General features: G+C 46.0%; 1 protein-coding gene across 7 annotated transcripts in view; it reads left to right on the top strand.

The window, feature by feature from the left end:
* LOC116943217 (neurexin-1-like) overlaps window positions 1-12,206 on the top strand; it is a 394,340-nt gene extending 382,134 nt beyond the window's left edge. For 5 of the 7 annotated variants that reach the window (XM_032955895.2, XM_076067700.1, XM_032955893.2 and 2 more), the window contains 2 exons: window positions 2,606-2,684; window positions 9,253-12,206. In XM_032955895.2, the coding sequence (XP_032811786.2) occupies window positions 2,606-2,684; window positions 9,253-10,097 (924 nt within the window). In that variant the 3' untranslated portion in view covers window positions 10,098-12,206. Of the gene's footprint in view, window positions 1-2,605; window positions 2,685-8,901 lie in introns of all 7 variants that reach the window. The other 2 variants (XM_076067701.1, XM_076067702.1) reach the window with 2 other exon arrangements.
* Window positions 12,207-18,818: the final 6,612 nt, after the last annotated feature.

Genomic DNA, 18,818 nt, shown 5'->3' with positions numbered 1-18,818 from the left:
TCACGATGGAGCGAGGGTTACAGCTCACACCACCAGTGGTGGACGGTTCAAAGAACCAACATTCCATATTTGTTCTCAAGCAATTATATTTCTGTGTGGGCTCTTGCTGTGCGACTGCCAACAATACAAACCACTGCGATGGCAAACCAATCATTTATCGTGCAAACAACATTGGGGCAAACATCAATGTCACGTCATCGCAGTCGGCGGACTTGCCGGCATATTTGCAATCGCCAGCCTCTCTCAATCTCAACCGCATGGTTGAGATTCTTTTTTTTTTAAGTGTGCCGGCCGTGCCGTGTCAAATACAGCGGCTGCCCACGTTGACTTGCAGCGGGTAGCTGACAACTATTGCCTCAAATTAACAACGACCCTGTGTTGGACACACACACACACAGCCTGCTGTAAGACATTCTCGGTGAATAATTTACTACCTTGTGTTCCTATTTCCACCCGCCTCCGAGTTTATTTCGGTTTTTTTCTTTGTTTTGGCCCCACAGAGAAATAGAAACTCGAATGCTTGTTAGAGTATGTGTGCAGACCTTGTGTGTGTGTATATATATAGTGGAGCCGTGGCTCAGTGGTTAGTTCACTGTGTTATGAACCCTAGCCAATGGCGAACATAAGGGCCGAGTGATATCTGAACTGGACCTGTACCTCCCCTCGGTCAAATCAGCCTTAAATGAGTACCTGTTGCAGTGGGTAAAAATCGATACTGTGGATGCAAAGACAAAAGTGTGGTGTATGTATGTAGAACTTATTTCGCACCATACGTAGACAACCACGCTAATTGGACGTTTGGTGTCGTATCAGCCTTAATAGGTGCTTGCTAACAGGACTTGCCCCCAACAACATGTAACAGGCTATACGAGGTATCTTTGTCTTTGTGGGTCTGTATCTAAAAATATATATTGGCATTGGCATGGTGATCATATGGCTCTGCTCCACAATCCTGGCTCCCTTGATATGGATTCCTGGCCAAGGGCACACCATTGGCTCTTCGTATCTGCACGGCTATATCCAAATTGTGTTGTATTGTGTTTATGCTTTGTGATTCGGCAGCCTAATTACAAAAAAACCTCACATTTGACTCAAAATTAATGACAAAAGAAAGCAACCCTTCATCTAGCTCCCCCCCACCCACACACACTTGCTCTCCGCTCCAGCAGCCATGGCCTTCTGTCGAAGCCCCCAGTCATTCTTCGCTCAGTGGGAGGTCGCTCCTTTTCCTCTGCTGCCACCATTATTTTGAACTCTCTCCCCACGGCTGTTCGTGCTGTTGACTCCCTCGCCCTGTTCAAGTCCAGGCTCAAGACCTCTGTCTTCTCATTTGCCTTTGACTGCCTCATCTCTGTGAATAATATATACAGTCTAGACACATACATACACTCCTCCTTCTCCGTCACGAATGTGCCGGACCTCTATCGCACGGAATCTTGAGATAACGGTTACATTTTAGGCTCTATATAAATCCAAACTGTAATGTATTGTAACCTGCAAATGGGTCTCCCCTTGGAAATACTTGTCCTAAAATTCCGTGGCTAAACACCGGCACTGCCAAAACAGAGGCAGTCCAGAGTTTATAACGGTGGCAACATAAAGCCTCTTTGTGTGCAATGGTAGCCTTAATAGATGCCCACTAGCAGCACTTGGCCTGGTGATCCAGATTGATACATGGGGCCTCTGAAACTCAAGAGCAAAAAATGTAATGCAAAAGATAAAAAAAAAGATTTTGCCTTCCCATGAGAGTTTTGCGTTTCTGAATATAACGCACAGGAGTAGCTCCTGCATTGTTAAACGTTCGCGAGAGAGATACATAAAAAACTAAACGGAACGTCGTATAATTATCAGCCATGGTCAATCTCACTGCTGGATGACTGCCTTCTAGCACCCACACACAGGATGAATTCCTCGCTCCATCTCCTCGGTCAACATCCTCTCTGAGAGTTTCAACCGCACACAAAAACGAGCACTCGTCGTGTGCACGAAAATGTCTCGGCCTCATACAGCAAACCACCAGTTCAGAAGAACTGCATTCTGGTCATTTTGTCTTTGACCACTATCCATAAACTTGAGAATATGTAATCAATTGGCAGGCAGCATTGAGACAAGGATACAACTGTTGACCGGTTTTGTCCTGATTCGGACTCATCAGTACAATACAGTAATCCATGTTCACTGCTGCCATCTTCCACTGGGAGTCTCATAGAGGGTGAACCCCAAAGAGGGCAAACCCCAACCCTAGACACCCATTATATTGCCCAAATGCACGTTTTCTAAATTCGATGGAGATTGGTGGTTTCCTATATAAGGCCAAGAGGCTTTTGTACCCATAAATGCACAGTTTTGTGTGTCGTTGCAATTCTTTGTTTTTGCAAACTGCACAAATATTACTGATGCGACAGGTTTCATCATTCACAGACTTGAATTAGTTCTCTCTGACGCATTCAAATCCTTGAACGCCACTCGGTTATTATTCCCGGTCACCGGTCATCACACCATCTAGCGACGTGTCCTGCCCAAGCCCACGAAACTCACCGAAACGTTGCGCACTTCACAAAACGGTCGTTAACTCGTCAACTTTTGTACCGCCTGTCAAATCCAGAACACGGACGACATCCTGGTGGCGTCGGCCGAGTGCCCGAGCGACGACGAGGACCTGGAGGAGTGTGACACGAGCTCAGGTGGGACAGACTTTACACCACCACAACCACCACGACCACCACCACCTCTCGTACCGCACCACAATACTCAGCCCGACTTAGCTGCTGTTTCAACCGCGGCAATGTCTCTGGCTAACCTGCAACACAGCTTTTTAGCTGTCTGCGGTGCTCATGATCACACGACGAAGGTGTCCTTTGAGTGACCTCCCCAACTGCGCCCTTTCTCGCCGGTGAACATGTACGACGCTGCACGGCACACGGCGATTAGCATTCAAGGGGGCCGCGGCCGTCCCGCGGGAGCGACAGCAGGTGCCGTAGCCCATCTTCGCAGAAATAAGTCCGATGCTTCACAGCGCATTAAATCATTCATGGGGAGTGGATGAAACAAAATGCTCGTGTTTATAAACATTATTTCGTGATCAAACTGCGGGAGGCGAAAATGCAACGTGTCACATTTTACGCGCCCGCTTTTGCTGCCGATGAAAATGTACCTTTTTTTTTCAAAACAGATGTTCAAAATAAGGTAAGCGAGTGAAAACAAACTGTCGGTCCCTGCAAACTCCTGCGTTTCCATTGCACTCTGGAGGCGTTACTGGTGCTTGGTAAAAAAAAAAAGCCGCCGTGCGGAGCTTTTGTGTCGGCGGTTGTTTTGCGCGTCAAACGCTGACCAACAGTGACCGCATGAATGGGCCCCGCCCATTTCGCGAGTCGCGTTCCTGGGCCCTTCCCCCAGTAAGATCGCTTTTGGGTGGAATTGCCGACTGCCGTTTCCTCCAAGCGTATCAGTAATGAAGAAAATCTCAACGAACCAAAAGCGTTGTCATCCTTCACCCTCCTCCATAAATCCGCCTCTGCAAATCCTTCCAGCCGGCCTTGTTTGGCGAACGGTAGTGGTTGTTGGAGCGTCCCTTTTTCACATAATATCACACGTAACAAAATACGGATGTTTTTGTCACTTAAAAAAAAGGTATTCAATTGTAGGTCAAATGTTATTTTATATATTTAGGATATGCTGGACTGGACTGGTCAGGACATGGGTATATTTAGCAAGGGCCCTGTGAAAGGCTAAACTCAAGTTCAAATATTTTGACTCGAATAACAAAATTAGAGCCCCGTAAAAATCTGTGACTTCAGCTGAATGCGAGTCATGTACCCATACCATGGCCGAATGATTATGCAGGAACAAAGTGTTAGCATTAAGTCACTGTCAGACAAGATAAAATATGAATTTGTCGCCAGTCTCGTTTTTTATAATTCTATCATGTTGGCTTTTTTAATTAAACACTTAACACAAGTGAGAGACACGCAGAGAGAGCAAAGAAACCTCAACTATGCATCGAACCCAAGTCTCGCATTCAGTCATAGCAGGCTCCCGTGAAAACCCGCAATGATCGCGCTACAGTCTTGCCGTTTTGAATGTCGCAACGGAATACCTGTTCAATGTGGGCGTGTACGGGACAGTCTCAGTGATTAACAGAGCCAAACGAAATAACACAGTACAGTACCACCTCGTAAGCGGGATCCTCCTCAGGCCTGCAGCTACCAAAATCCACAAGCGCCGCGATCCACGGTTCAAAGTTCCACCTTCGAGCTGAACCACAAGTGGCCGAGGTCTCCAGCGCCAAACGGCGCACGATCAGCAAGTCAAAGCCAACGCGACTTGACAGCCAGCTAAAGCCTTAGCACCAAAATACAGATGTTTACTTTGAAAGGATCAATTGTGAGGTCGGTTAAAGGAGTAAGAAAAAAAAGGTCCACGCAAGCCCCACCACAAACCGTGCATTCCATTTAGCGGTGCTCAATCCCTCCAGGGGTGGGATGGCAGACTGCTCCCGGCTGAACCCTGTCTCTGAACGTTAATGAAATTGTGGGTCAATCAGCGCTCGAGTTGAATTAACACCTCCCCCCCCCGCCCCCCACCCCACCCCCTGGCTCTTCAACCCCATCAGCATGACGGTTTCCCTAATTGACTCCACGTTCGAGTCTTAAAACATCCTCAAAGGCCCGTTTCTGCACTTCACGAGGCTGCACTGCCATTGCAATCACACGCACACAGTGCCCCTCCCCCCTCCCCCTTTGATTATAACTGACTGCTTTCTTCGTGTCTTAGCTGGCACAAGCAAAGATTTCACCAACGAAAGACTGCCAAAACAGACTAAACAAAGAACGTGATTTTCGCCACGAAAAAAGTCTGTTGGCGGCAACTGCGGCCTAATCAAAGGAGGCAATTTTCCCTGACTGAACGAAATTCCAATCATAATTACAATGCACCGCGATTAAAAGCCAAGGCATCCTTCACAAAAAAAGTTGCTCCTTTGAGATGCAACAAAACTATTATAACCATTGCATAAAATGTTTCAGGACTGGGTTATTCCACAGATGCCGCACAGCACAATCATTGGCACATTGCCGCTGCAAAGACACACGCACACACATCACATGCACCCAATGGAGCACCAGTCAGTTTCTGTCTTTTATTTTCTACTTTAATGTCTGTGCTTTGTGACACATCTTATTGGTTCTGTGTTGTTGGGCATGCTTTATGCTCACGGATTATGTTTTTCCCCTTTCGTACCCCATCCCTCCCGCCCCCCAACTCCCCACCTCCCCCTTCATCTTCATCATTCTCTCTCTCTCTCTGTCACCCCTAGTGCAGCCCCTCATGTCAGTCCTGCACAGCCACTGCATGTCAGACACAGACAGCCGGTCCTGCTTCGCCATGCCATCATCGCCGCCATTTTAATTCCCCACGCTCAACTATCCTTGGCTGATTAGCGGTGACCTCGAAATAACGTCTCTTCAATCCACAGTGTGCAGTTCGTGCTCTCACTCTCTCTTCTTCGTTCTTACACGGATGTGTCTGCCCGCGCGCATTCCTCGTTCGCGTTATTAGCGAAGGATTTTATAGTCGGTTCTACATAGCACTGCAATTTATTTTGTTATAGTAACGTCTGTCTGTTGCAAATTTGGGAGTTGATTTTAATTCATCAGTTGTGCAAGAAGACTTATTTGAACACAATTAGGTTCGTTGTAAAAAAAAATTGATTTCTTTTTAGTTTGTATTGCTCATCAAATACCTCAAAAATTTGATCGGGTGAGATGTAGTGATCCTACTTAATACGGTTGCCCAATGAGCCCTGCTAGTGGCACCTGGTTGAATATCTCTCTCTCCCAAACCCAAACGCATCAACAAGCAGCCACAGAGTAAAGATTCTTGATGTCTCTCCATGTTTTCTTTCCTTTTACATGAGACCCACTCACCTTGCCATCACAGCAGCATACAACAACAAACATACATACGTTCACTCATGCAAAACGTGGCCAACAAAAATAACAAAAGACCCAAAGGACGCTTTAAGGTCAAACTCTCTCTCGCCTACGCTGGCTACGGAGAGCCTCACCCGAAGCGCCTCGCGACACCAGCTCCTGTGTAAAAAAGTTCCCCGAGCTACTCTGCCACCAGCGCCGACATGAAGGCACCGGCATCGGAGGGCCCCCTCCGCCGCTGTGGTCGACACCGAGGCAGAATTAAAGTGGCAAAGGCCACCAGACACGCCGTGAATGCAAGAGAAAACATGTCCGCGCGTCGTAGCTAATTGCGCCGGGGGGCAACGACTGACCGTCCTGGCTCACGTACTCTCCCTAGCTCACGAACTCTCCCCTGGCTCACGTACTCTCCCTGGCTCACGTACTCTCCCCTGGCTCACGAAGTCTTCCCCTGGCTCACGTACTCTCCCCTGGCTCACGAACTCTCCCCTGGCTCACGCACTCTCCCCTGGCTCACGTACTCTCCCCTGGCTCACGAACTCTTCTGCTGGCTCACGAACTCTCCCCTGGCTCACGCACTCTCCCCTGGCTCACGAACTCTTCCGCTGGCTCACGTACTCTTCTGCTGGCTCACGAACTCTCCCCTGGCTCACGTACTCTTCCCCTGGCTCACGAACTCTTCCGCTGGCTCACGTACTCTTCTGCTGGCTCACGAACTCTCCCCTGGCTCACGAACTCTTCCCCTGGCTCACGTACTCTCCCCTGGCTCACGTACTCTCCCTGGCTCATGTACTCTTCTGCTGGCTCACGTACCCTTCCCCTGGCTCACGTACTCTCCCTGGCTCACGTACTCTCCCCTGGCTCACGTACTCTTCCCCTGGCTCACGAACTCTTCCGCTGACTCATGTACTCTTCTGCTGGCTCACGAACTCTTCCGCTGGCTCACGAACTCTCCCCGGGCTCACGTACTCTCCCCTGGCTCACGAACTCTTCCCCTGGCTTACGTACTCTTCCGCTGGCTCACATACTCTTCCCCTGGCTCACATACTATTCCCCTGGCTCACGTACTCTTCCCCTGGCTCACGTACTCTTCCCCTGGCTCACGTACTCTCCCTGGCTCACGTACTCTTCTGCTGCATCGTGCGCTCCCCACACCCGATACTTCCATTTCACCCATGCGGGTGAAATGCCTAAGCGGAAGCTCGTCCTCGGAAAGTTGGCTGTCAGATGCGCTGTGGCGAGCCCTAATTGTGGATAGTCTTGAATCAATTATCAGGCAATCTCCATTTCAAGGTTAAGGGAGGTTTTTTTTGCCTCAAAGAAATATATTAATTGTTGCGTCCAATAGATGTGAAACTTTTTAATAAAAATAATCCAGAAATCAGGATTAATAGTAACACTTATTACAAATTACACGAGTCATGTGTATGTATATTTAATCATGGGCTGTTTTTCTTGTACTGTAATATTATTATAGAAGTTTTTTTTATCCATGAATATTTTGATCGTGAAATGACAATGGTGTAAATATCTCTCAGTCTGTTGTAATTATATGACCTCCAAAGATTTCTTAATTCTCGTTTTAACTTCATGGTATTTCATGCAATACCCTTTGGGAGCACACTGCAAACGTAAGTAAAGTTTACTCTTTCTTGACCGACAATTACACGCTGCACGCTTTTCATTTCATAAGCCAACTGGTTTTCTAAGCATTACAATCTAGCCACTCTGTCAACCTTGCATTAGTGAATTGATACATTCTGTAAATTCTATTTGCTCTTGTTACCATCTTTGTCATACCAGCTGCTATCGTTAAAAAAAATGATACGTAGAGATATATACACATTATATAATTCACCAGAGCAGCACACTGCTTTTATATGTTGGTGACGTATTCATGGTTAAGTGGCATACCCTTCAAATGTTCCTGGGGTGGGATGAATAGTGGTCAGGGTAGTAGGGTAGTTCAGAGCCAAATACTGGAGTATTGGGTCATATGGGTGTGATAATCAATTCGAAACAGATTCATTATGATTATCAAGCTCTCAATGTGTGCAATAAAAACGAATTCAGGAACTGATGGGTTTATTTATTTATATATTTCATACAATGGGTTCACATCGATGCCTCTAATCGCTCGAGGCATTATAAAATGTCAAAAAAGATAGTTTTTTTTATATATATAGAACCTCGACCCTCAATTGTGACAAGTAATCACATTCCGGTGGTTCGTTGGTTGGCGGTGGCGGTTAAATTGCTCTACTGTTATCGGGTACGTACGGTAGCTGATAGTGAACTTGTCAAACGAGTCATTTCAGTTGACAGATTAATTGCTGCAGATGCCCGGAACGGCGCAGAATCACCAAAGAGGACCCGACCCCCTTACGTTGTCGACACTGAAAGCCACGACGTCGTTCGCAAGAGTAAATTAAAATGTGCCAATGTCATAACTCCAGCCCTAAACGTCAAAAATTACAAACAGCTGAAAAAAAAATGTCCTTGCAAAACGAAGGTCGTTGCAAGTGTTACCTGCACAATTAATGAATCTCGATGCACTCTCACTTGGCCATAGAAGAAAGGCTGAATTAGATTTAACAAGTAAATAATTAAAGGCTGCACTAATGCCATTGGTCCTGCATACACAATATGATGGACTAATATTGCATTAGGTTCTGTCGTACTGAATAGTTTTCAGCGCTGTAAATAGTTTATTTTCTCTTACCAACTACGAACTAGAAGTTGTCCCTTTAACCTTACCGAGTTCTACAATGTTTTAGGGTGCTATGAACGAGAAAATGTGCCTCCTGGGTATGCCACAGTTACTGTATTTCATAAAAAAACAAGTATGATAGATTTTAAAAAGTATATAGTACGTATTTATTGCAAATGATCAATTACAATGTATACAAACAATGCGTGAACATCACAGTATTTTCGTCCTTGTCGTTTTGTTGTCTCTCTCGCTTCGCAGGGGTAACAGTAGTAACGGCAAAACCAGCTTCCTCTGGGCGCAGTCCCACCAAAGCACGCACGTCGACCACCAACCGGAGGAGAACGCCCGGCAAACCCTCCCCATGCCTCCTCACCTTTGCTCTTCCCATCCAAAAAGCCCTCTCCGCGAAACCCCGACCCGACTCCCAGCCAAACCCACACGGCTTCCGTGTGACCCCCCCTTACCTGCCCTGACCCACGCCGACAAAAGAAACCCCTTCGGGGGGACTTTCCACCTTCTTCAAGGCGGCCTTGCAACCGTCTCTACCTAGCAGCAGAAGAGTACTCACCTCCCTCCCTCCTCCTCCTCCGTGTTGCTTGGTAACGGCAGATCCCGACAAGGGCCTCACGACTTTTGAAAGTGGCGCGACGGGTGGCGGGGGCGGCTACAACAAAGCGCAGGCGCGGCAGTGGGAGGCCAAGGACTTCGGGCCCAACCTGGCCTTCGGCATTGACGGCCGCAGCCACTCAGCTTTTGTCTCCACCACAACCACCACCTTGGCCCCCGGCTACGTTTCCACCGCGGCCGCCTCGACCGCCAGGCACACCGGCAGCAGCGCGACCGCGGCCGGTGGCGCGGTGCTGACCACCGCGGCCCAGCCGGAAGGCAGCGGACACAAGTTTCCCGCCGGCAAAATGAACACGCGTCAGAGCGGAGGAGCGCAGTTTCCCGACGTGGTGCTGGTGCCACCCACCGTGCCCGAGTCGGACAGCACCAAAATGCGGGGGGTCCCAGCGGTAGTAACTTCACCAATGTCTTTGCCCACAGCTCGGCCGGGGCCCGGCGGAGGTGGGAGGCAGGCGGGCAGCGGGGGGCCGGGGCTCGGCCCGGGCCTCGGATCGGCAGGCGGGGTCTCGGAGATCACCGTGCGCGAGTCTGGCAGCACGACGGGCATGGTGGTGGGGATCGTGGCGGCCGCGGCCCTCTGCATCGTCATCCTGCTCTACGCCATGTACAAGTACCGCAACCGCGACGAGGGCTCGTACCACGTCGACGAGACCCGCAACTACATCAGCAGCAGCGCCACCTCGACCGCCCACGCCGGCCCGGCGCAGGCCAACGGCTCGGCCAGCAAGGCCGACAAGCAGGCCGGCGCAGGCGCGATGGGGAAGGGGAAGCCGCCGCCGGCGCCCGGCAAGGGCAAGAAAAACAAGGACAAAGAGTACTACGTGTGAGCGAGCCTCTCTCCATCGACGGGCACCCGCTCCGCTGCTATTTTGCCAACATGAAATGTTTTTTTTTTCTCCCACCCGTTCAACTGCTTTCTTATCCACGTGTTGGCAAATGTGTCAACTGTCCAAGAGGATGCTCCAAAAAAATAAGTTTTTTTTTTCAAAAAAATGGGGGGGGGGGGGGGTGGGAACCAAAAAAAATGAGAAAAAATATAACGGAAGAAACCATAAACTTTACAACCTTGGTTTTTTACGGCACAAACTCCTTTACAATGTTTGCTGAAAACGTTATAATGCTAAGTCTAAGATGTGCTTTTACGCCACAGAGGCAACAAATACTATGTGATCATTTTCCCAATGAGTTGTGACTTCAAACCTTGCGGAAGACCACTGTGTGAATATTATATATGTACTGTACGCTGTGAGAAAAGAGAAAATAAAATGATGACCGGTTTTACTTATTTTCTCCGATACTCTAAAACATAACACTCCTAAAAAAATGTCCACATCTGGATACCCCAGTTGTGTTAAGGGATGCATGTTAAAAAAATAAAACTGGTTTGTTTAATGGAAGAAAAAAAAAAACCTATTGTAAACTTGCCTTTTAAAGCACAGCATTGATGTGTGGCCACCAAGTGGACCTCATGCCGGTCATTTGTGTTTTGGATGGGGCTTCAAATGAAACAAAAGTGGCATACATATTTACGTCCACGGAGCGTGCAAACAAATTGCATTCTTGATTATGGTGACACGCATGCACACATATGTTTGGTGGTTCCGAGAACAAAAATATATAATTTGTATTAATTTATATTATTCTGCCTGTGACTAGGATCTCGGGTGTTATTTTCCTTCATGGGTATTTTGAGTTTTTTTTGTCTTTCATTGTAAGCTTGTTTATAAAAGTAAACAAAATAGGATAAATGAATGGGCTATGTGAAGAATGTATTTTTCAATGTGCTCATTGAATTTTTTTTCCCCAAGGCTAATGAATGCTACAGTGAAATGCTAGCACACGCGCTATGTCTCACATTCCATCCTGTTCACAGCTGGCGAAACAATAAAGAATGTTACATCTAGCTGTACCATCGTTCCAAGGACAGACAGACTCGGCACATTAATACAGTGCTGTACTTATTCTCAAAAAGTAATATCGTCCTCTATGAATAATACAAAAATTATACAAAAAAACTGCACAAAATATCCCAAGAGAAAGTTTCCTTCGGCAGGTCGAAAGCACAACAACAAATGGCACACAGATGCAATGGTGCAGCACATGTAACTCTTAAAGACTAATTTTATATATATGTACTCTGCAACTAAAATTAATTGACTTCACACGAGGGGACGCTGTAAAAGCTCTCTTTGGCACACTGCCGCGATTCGGTGCGATCGCTGCAAACCTTTTGCGTCATTTAAAAACTCTACCTTTTAAAAGTCTATTTCAAAAAACCTGGTTTACCAAAACGGCGGAGTGGTGGTGGGGGTGAATAAAATACAAACTGTGCGAAATAGCGCTTGTATACGGTAGCAAGTGTGTATGTGTAATGTATTTTTCAGTTGCTGTTGTGTCCAATTGCTGCGCCCATATTTACCGAGAGATTCCCTTATATGCCATGTACAGTGAAGGTGGCTTAAGGTAGAAGTCATGTACATAAATAGTTTAGCTGTAAAATTATAATGAATATCATGGTTTTCTGATATTTGTTGAGTTTATGGGGAGGGGGGGGGAGAGTTAAAATATGCATCGTGGCATATAATATAAAAGTTAACTGTTTCATACCGGTTTTAAGTTGACTATGGAATTTGCTCTTTGTTTTTTGTTTGCAACACCGACTCATCATCTTCCTTCTTGTTGGCTTGTACCCAGTTGACGGTAAATCCGATGTTTCTTTGTCCATTCTTGCATACCTCAGCTCCCCTTTGCTCAGTGTTTTTCTGCTTTTACGATTCATGGTTGTCAATGATGCATTGATTTTAAGAATTAAAAAGAGAAAACGATTTGTGTTTTTTTTTATGCAAACGATGTCATCGGGTCCCATATCTCGACATTTAAATTTTGTTATTTGTAACCTTGTGCTGCTTAGCAATAAATGCTTTCTTTTATTTCAAGACAGCTTGTGTTGGCAGCCTCACAGCTTTTGCACAACCCCAAAGGGCATTTCGCCAACGGTAATTTTTGAACAAATTACACTGCTGCAGGTGGTGCCCTGGTATTATGGTTAGAAAGCTGTACTTGACATCCAGAGGACACCAAATCGAACTCCCGTATCGGCAGGGGAAACAACGGGCAAGTTTTCCACGCAAAAGTATCTTTGGGCACTCCGCAGGTCATACAGTGATGGAAAAAAGTATTTGATCCCCCCTGCTGATTTTGTACGTTTGCCCACTGACAAAGAAATGATCAGTCTATAATTTTAACGGTAGGTTTATTTGAACAGTGAGAGAGAATAACAACAAAATCCAGAAAAAACGCATGTCAAAAATGTTAAAAATTGATTTGCATTTTAATGAGGGAAATAAGTATTTGACCCCTCTGCAAAACATGACTTAGTACTTGGTGGCAAAACCCTTGTTGGGAATCACAGAGGTCAGACGTTTCTTGTAGTCGGCCACCAGGTTTGCACACATCTCAGGAGGGATTTTGTCCCACTCCTCTTTGCAGATCTTCTCCAAGTCATTAAGGTTTCGAGGCTAACGTTTGGAAACTCGAACCTTCAGCTCGCTCCACAGATTTTCTATGGGATTAAGGTCTGGAGACTGGCTAGGCCACTCCAGGACCTTAATGTGCTTCTTCTTGAGCCACTCCTTTGTTGCCTTGGCCATGTGTTTTGGGTCATTGTCATGCTGGAATACTCATCCACGACCCATTTTCAATGCCCTGGCTGAGGGAAGGAGGTTCTCATCCAAGATTTGACGGTACATGGCCCCGTCCATCGTCCCTTTGATGCGGTGAAGTTGTCCTGTCCCCTTAGCAGAAAAACACCCCCCAGGCATAATGTTTCCACCTCCATGTTTGACGGTGGGGATGGTGTTCTTGGGGTCATAGGCAGCATTCCTCCTCCTCCAAACACGGCGAGTTGAGTTGATGCCAAAGAGCTCAATTTTGGTCTCATCTGACCACAACACTTTCACCCAGTTGTCCTTTGAATCATTAAGATGTTCATTGGCAAACTTCAAACGGGCATGTATATGTGCTTTCTTGAGCAGGGGGACCTTGCGGGCGCTGCAGGATTTCAGTCCTTCACGGCGTAGTATGTTACCAATTGTTTTCTTGGTGACTATGGTCCCAGCTGCCTTGAGTTGAAAAGATCCTCCCGTGTAGTTCTGGGATGATTCCTCACTGTTCTCATGATTTTTGCAACTCCACGAGGTGAGATCTTGCATGGAGCCCCAGGCCGAGGGAGATTGACAGTTCTTTTGTGTTTCTTCCATTTGCGAATAATCGCACCAACTGTTGTGACCAGCTCACCAAGCTGCTTGGCAATGGTCTTGTAGCCCATTCCAGCCTTGTGTAGGTCTACAATCGCGTCCCTGACATCCTTAGAGAGCTCTTTGGTCTTGGCCATGGTGGAGAGTTTGGAATCTGATTGATTGATTGCTTCTGTGGACAGGTGTCTTTTATACAGGTAACAAGCTGAGATTAGGAGCACACTCTTAAAGGGAGTGCTCCTAATCTCAGCTTGTTACCTGTATAAAAGACACCTGGGAGCCAGAAATCTTTCTGATTGAGAGGGGGTCAAATACTTATTTCCCTCATTAAAATGCAAATCAATTTATAACATTTTTGACATGCGTTTTTCTGGATTTTTTTGTTGTTATTCTGTCTCTCACTGTTCAAATAAACCTAGCATTAAAATTATAGACTGATCATTTCTTTGTCAGTGGGCAAACGTACAAAATCAGCAGGGGATCAAATACTTTTTTCCCTCACTGTATGTGCTGGGGTAAAGCGTGGTTTGGGGTGACACAGTGTCGAGATGTTAACTACCTCGCCTGACATGGTCGTGGGTTCGATCCCGACCCTGACGCCTGTATACTTGGGAGTTTGCATGTTCTCCCCGTGGTCACGTGGATTCAGACTCAACATGCGCTTGGACTATTTGGCTGCAATACATTTCCAAGTGGTAAGCCACTTCGTTGAGCTATCACTTATGGCCAGGTCGCGTCTGAAACAAGAGTTATGTAGCTAAGTGGGCTTTAGCTGGTAAAATAAATCGTTTAATAGTTTAGTTCACTCCCACATCTCCCTCTGGCTGAGGCCCTTCGGCCAGCAGTGGGCGTGAGTGGATAAATGCAGGGCTGTGCCTGACTCTGCAGTGTCCGCCTGACTTTCCCCATGAACTCAAGCGAACCGTGATGGCGCAGACTCTGCCAACCTATGGGAGTCGCCCCCCCCCCAAAGGCGCACATTTACACGCAGACAAAGTAGCACGCTTTTTTTGCGGAGAAGTTATTGATTGCTTTTAAATTTTCTTCCAAATTTTTTTTTACGACAAAGTATATTTTAAGCCGTTTATAAAGGTTTGACGCATGAGACATATCACGAGACTAATTGCAAGTTGGAGGGAGCAGAGGAGTCGTTGTTAATGCACTGCACTATGAATCTGGTGGAGTTTCAGCCGGTAACCGACGTCTGAACTACCCCACTTCTTCAATCAGCAGTGACCGTCAATGGTGAAGTAGGGTTAAACAATGTCCATGACCGAAACAGTATTGGAAGGGCCTTCATCCAGCGGTGGATTGACAAAGCATTCCTGTCAAGTTTCAAGAATCATCACGTGTGTACGTATGCATGTATGAATGTTGAACCCTTGAGACTCGCAGTGTTTCACATTGTTGAGTGTCTCACAACCAGGCAATTGATTATCAGATGTGATGTCGTTGTTTACCTGAAAATAATTCGCTCGACCCTATTTTTATCTGTGCAACCAGCAGCAGTTGCCGATGGGTCAGCTCTGACGTGTATGGACGGATAAGCTGGTCTCTTCAGCCACTTCATGAGGAAACAGCAGGAAAACCAAACACATATTCACTAAGTGGTATATACATGCAGCCTATTTCTACAAAGTAACCTCAGTCGGCTTGCCCTTGCTTGCATGACGGTGAAATTTTGTGTCTCAGTTTTCTGGGCTTCTGCCACAGTTTCTTGGGTTTTAATCATCAAGGTTATTCAAAGAGAGGCTCACAGTTTTGAACTCTTTGGGGTTGACATGTATGGACAATTGGTTGTAAAAAAGAAAATTATAACACTTAACAAAAAAAGTTACTTATAAATGAATGGGGGAAATGTTGCAATGGTAAAATACTTTGGTAAAGTGTGCCCATTCAATGCTTAACGCACGGGAAAATGCATACAAGTTGTCATTTGTACAAGCAGTGGTAAACACAGTGTTCACTGGGACACACTGTGCTCTGGGTTTGAAAATAAAATCCGCGAGCATTTACAATGGGCACACCTACAACAAACTTTCAGGTCATAAATGTTAGTAACCCTCATTTATCATCTCATACCTTAAACTATAAAACTAAAAAGCCTTGCAGAAGCACTGAAGTACGTGAATTACATGTTCTTTCTTTTAAGTACGCAAACATGTCTCCTAAGAATTTAAAGCAAAACATGTTTAAACATTACACGCAAAAATGATATTCAGATTAGATTTATTTTTTCTCAAATAACTTCAAGGAAGTCGTGCCAATGTCACAGAGGTCACTTTGATAGCTTCAACCTTGGTAACACATTTACCCCAAGGAGGCCACAGATGGCTCACCGAGCTTAACACTGTCAAATCTCCAAACTGGGCAGCTCAGAGATCATGGGTTTGAATCCAAGTTTCAGCGACCCGTAATTAAACTCGCGTATCTTGAGTCAAAGGTCTCAAACTAGTCACCAGTGGCTGCACAAAAGCCCCACCGAATTCAATTTGGTTTTTCACTTCATTAGGCTCAATTCCAGCTCCGAGAATTCTAATATACAGTATGTTGGATTGACATGATATGAATAATCTTTTCAGTGCTTAAAAAATACATTTCCCGGTTTCGATAAAGAAGCTTATTAAAGTGGCTTTAGAAACTGTTACGTGACACCATATAACAATCTCATGACTATTTTTCTGGAGGATCCTGTCAAGTTTTCGCAGTTGACTACGATTATTGCTACGTATCATCCCAATTGTGTGATTTTTCAAATTTGTCAAGTTTTGGACCATGATGCCCGCACACAATAGCCTTCTTCCGCGAATGGTGTTGTAGCATCTTTAATGTCCGCTGTATGTATGTTGAACTTCTTTCGCACCGTACATAGCCAACCGTGCCAAATCGGAGATGCGCCGTGGGGCAGACGACGTGTATGTTTTGGTTAGAACATCCACGGCAAAAACCAGGGCCGCCGCTGGATTCGAACCACGAATCTAAAGTATTTGGAGTCATTTGGCTGCTGTACATTTACACGTGATAGGACACTTTATTGCGCGATCATTTGTGGCCAGGTCGCGTCTAAAAAAAGAGCACTATAGCTCAGTGGGCCTTACCTGGTAAAAGTAAATAAAAAGTTTAACCTCTGCAACGTGCGACGAATGCGCGAAGGCTCGGCAAATGTGGTGCACTGCTCGCTGAGCGGGTTTCTAATTGAAGATGCCATCGTGTGACAAAGGTGCCAATGGCACCACCACTGGAATAAAATAGGTGGGATATAAATATATTCGACAAAAAAGTTTTGCTGGCTGGCGCACTGGTGGGCAAGTGCGTGCTGACGTCACGCCTCCCCCCACCCCATCCTCCACTCGGGCCATGTATCCCACACAAATACGCGGGCAGTGCTCGTTAATTAAAAAAAATAATGTGTTGATCCATCATTCAATGAGTTCAAGCTTACTACTGACAGTTAAACAATCCGAAGTGTTGCCTATGTGCTCACAAATCTCGCTAAAAACTTAAATAATTTCCCAAACAAAATCCAGATCTCACAACAACTCCAGTTTAAAGTGTGGGGAGAGGAAATCCCTTTGAGGCAGCCGTACACTACTTACTATTAAATTATGTATGCCCTTACATGGTTTTCAACTTAATATTCAACAGCAGCTGATTTTTAGTTTGTTCATCAGCAACTTAAATAAGCAATTCCATCAACCAGAGCCCACTCCAGTCTGTACCAGAGCACACGCTGATAAATAAATGTAGGCCTGCTTTCAATACCTGCACCACCTTCACCAGCACATAATGCACCGACTCATGACCGAAATTATAATTTAATTAACTTCAAGAACCCAACACTAATAAAGTATTAACCCAACACTAATTTAGTTTTTTTTCTTTACCATCCCTTTATACATGCTTCCACCTCAAACTGCAAAAAAAAGTGCCAATGCCGTACTATTAATATTTAAAAAGGCAGTGGTTCAAATAACTGTAGTCTGCTGATATGTGAGACCTGTAATGTTTATATTCTTGGTTCTTTCGGTAAAGTCACGTAGAAGGGAAACAATAAAATAATAAAAATATAAAACAATACAATTCTCACGACGTTTCGACTGCAACACAAGCAATCATCATCAGGTGTGAAAACCACAACAAGAAAATTTGAAAAAAGTGGCGTTTTTTTATTATTTTAATGTTTCCCTTCTACGTGACTTTACCGAAAGAACCAAGAAAAAGAATCCCCGCAGTCACGAAAGCTTTAAATCTGTAATGTTTAATTTAGTTTTTATTTTAATTTGGTATAGCCCTGTGAGCCAATGTGGGCTTCGGTACTTTAATTATGCATGCTGCTTCTATTCGTTCATACATCTGCGCGCCCACCACAAACGTGCATTATGGAGTTATTTCAAAAATTAATGCATTACAACGCCACTCGCATTGCGAGTCGGGCCTGCAAGAAAGCCCTCTTTGGAAAATTGGAGAGACTGTTTATGGGACGATCAATTTTGACACAACACAACTCCGCAGAAAGATGGCTTGCGTTGGAGCCTTAACGGCCTATAACGGCGATAAGAGATTACGTTTGCACGTATATATCGAGTGTATATGTTTTAACAAATATATTTAAAAGGACAGAATTTTTTTTTTAACAGAGGAACAGTGCTGTTGCACCGATTCTCTAAAAAGCTTTGCTTTTAAGGAAACGGGCAGCCTGCAGCGATTGGGGAGTCAGCGGCCACGCCGAATTGAAAAGCATCCCTCTCTCTCGTCGAGGTTGATGAAGCACAAGGAACTTGTCGCCTCGCAGACCTATTTTGCAAACATGATGACCCGCAATTGCAATCGCTGCTCGGGGGGGCACGCGCCCGCTTTATTTCCTTTGACAAGCCACCAAAGAGCCGCCATCACCCAAACACCCACTACCATCCAACCACCCACTACCACCACCCAACCACCCACTACCACCACCCAACCACCCACCACCACCCAAGCACCCACTACCATCCAACCACCACCCAACCACCCACCACCACCCAAGCACCCACTACCATCCAACCACCCACCACCATCCAACCACCCACTACCATCCAACCACCCACTACCACCACCCAACCACCCACCACCACCCAACCACCCACTACCACCACCCAACCACCCACCACCCACCACCATCCAACCACCCACTACCATCCAACCACCCACCACCAACACCCAACCACCCACCACCACCCAACCACCCACCACCATCCAACCACCCACTACCACCACCCAAACACCCACCACCACCCAACCACCCACCACCACGCA

This window comes from Petromyzon marinus, chromosome 17 (genome assembly GCF_048934315.1).
Source record: "Petromyzon marinus isolate PM22_M1 ecotype Great Lakes invasive population chromosome 17, UKy_Petmar_22M1.pri1.0, whole genome shotgun sequence".
In the NCBI taxonomy this organism is placed as follows: domain Eukaryota; kingdom Metazoa; phylum Chordata; class Hyperoartia; order Petromyzontiformes; family Petromyzontidae; genus Petromyzon; species Petromyzon marinus.
Note: the sequence above shows the minus strand (reverse complement) of the source record. Positions and strands in the feature narration are given on the sequence as shown.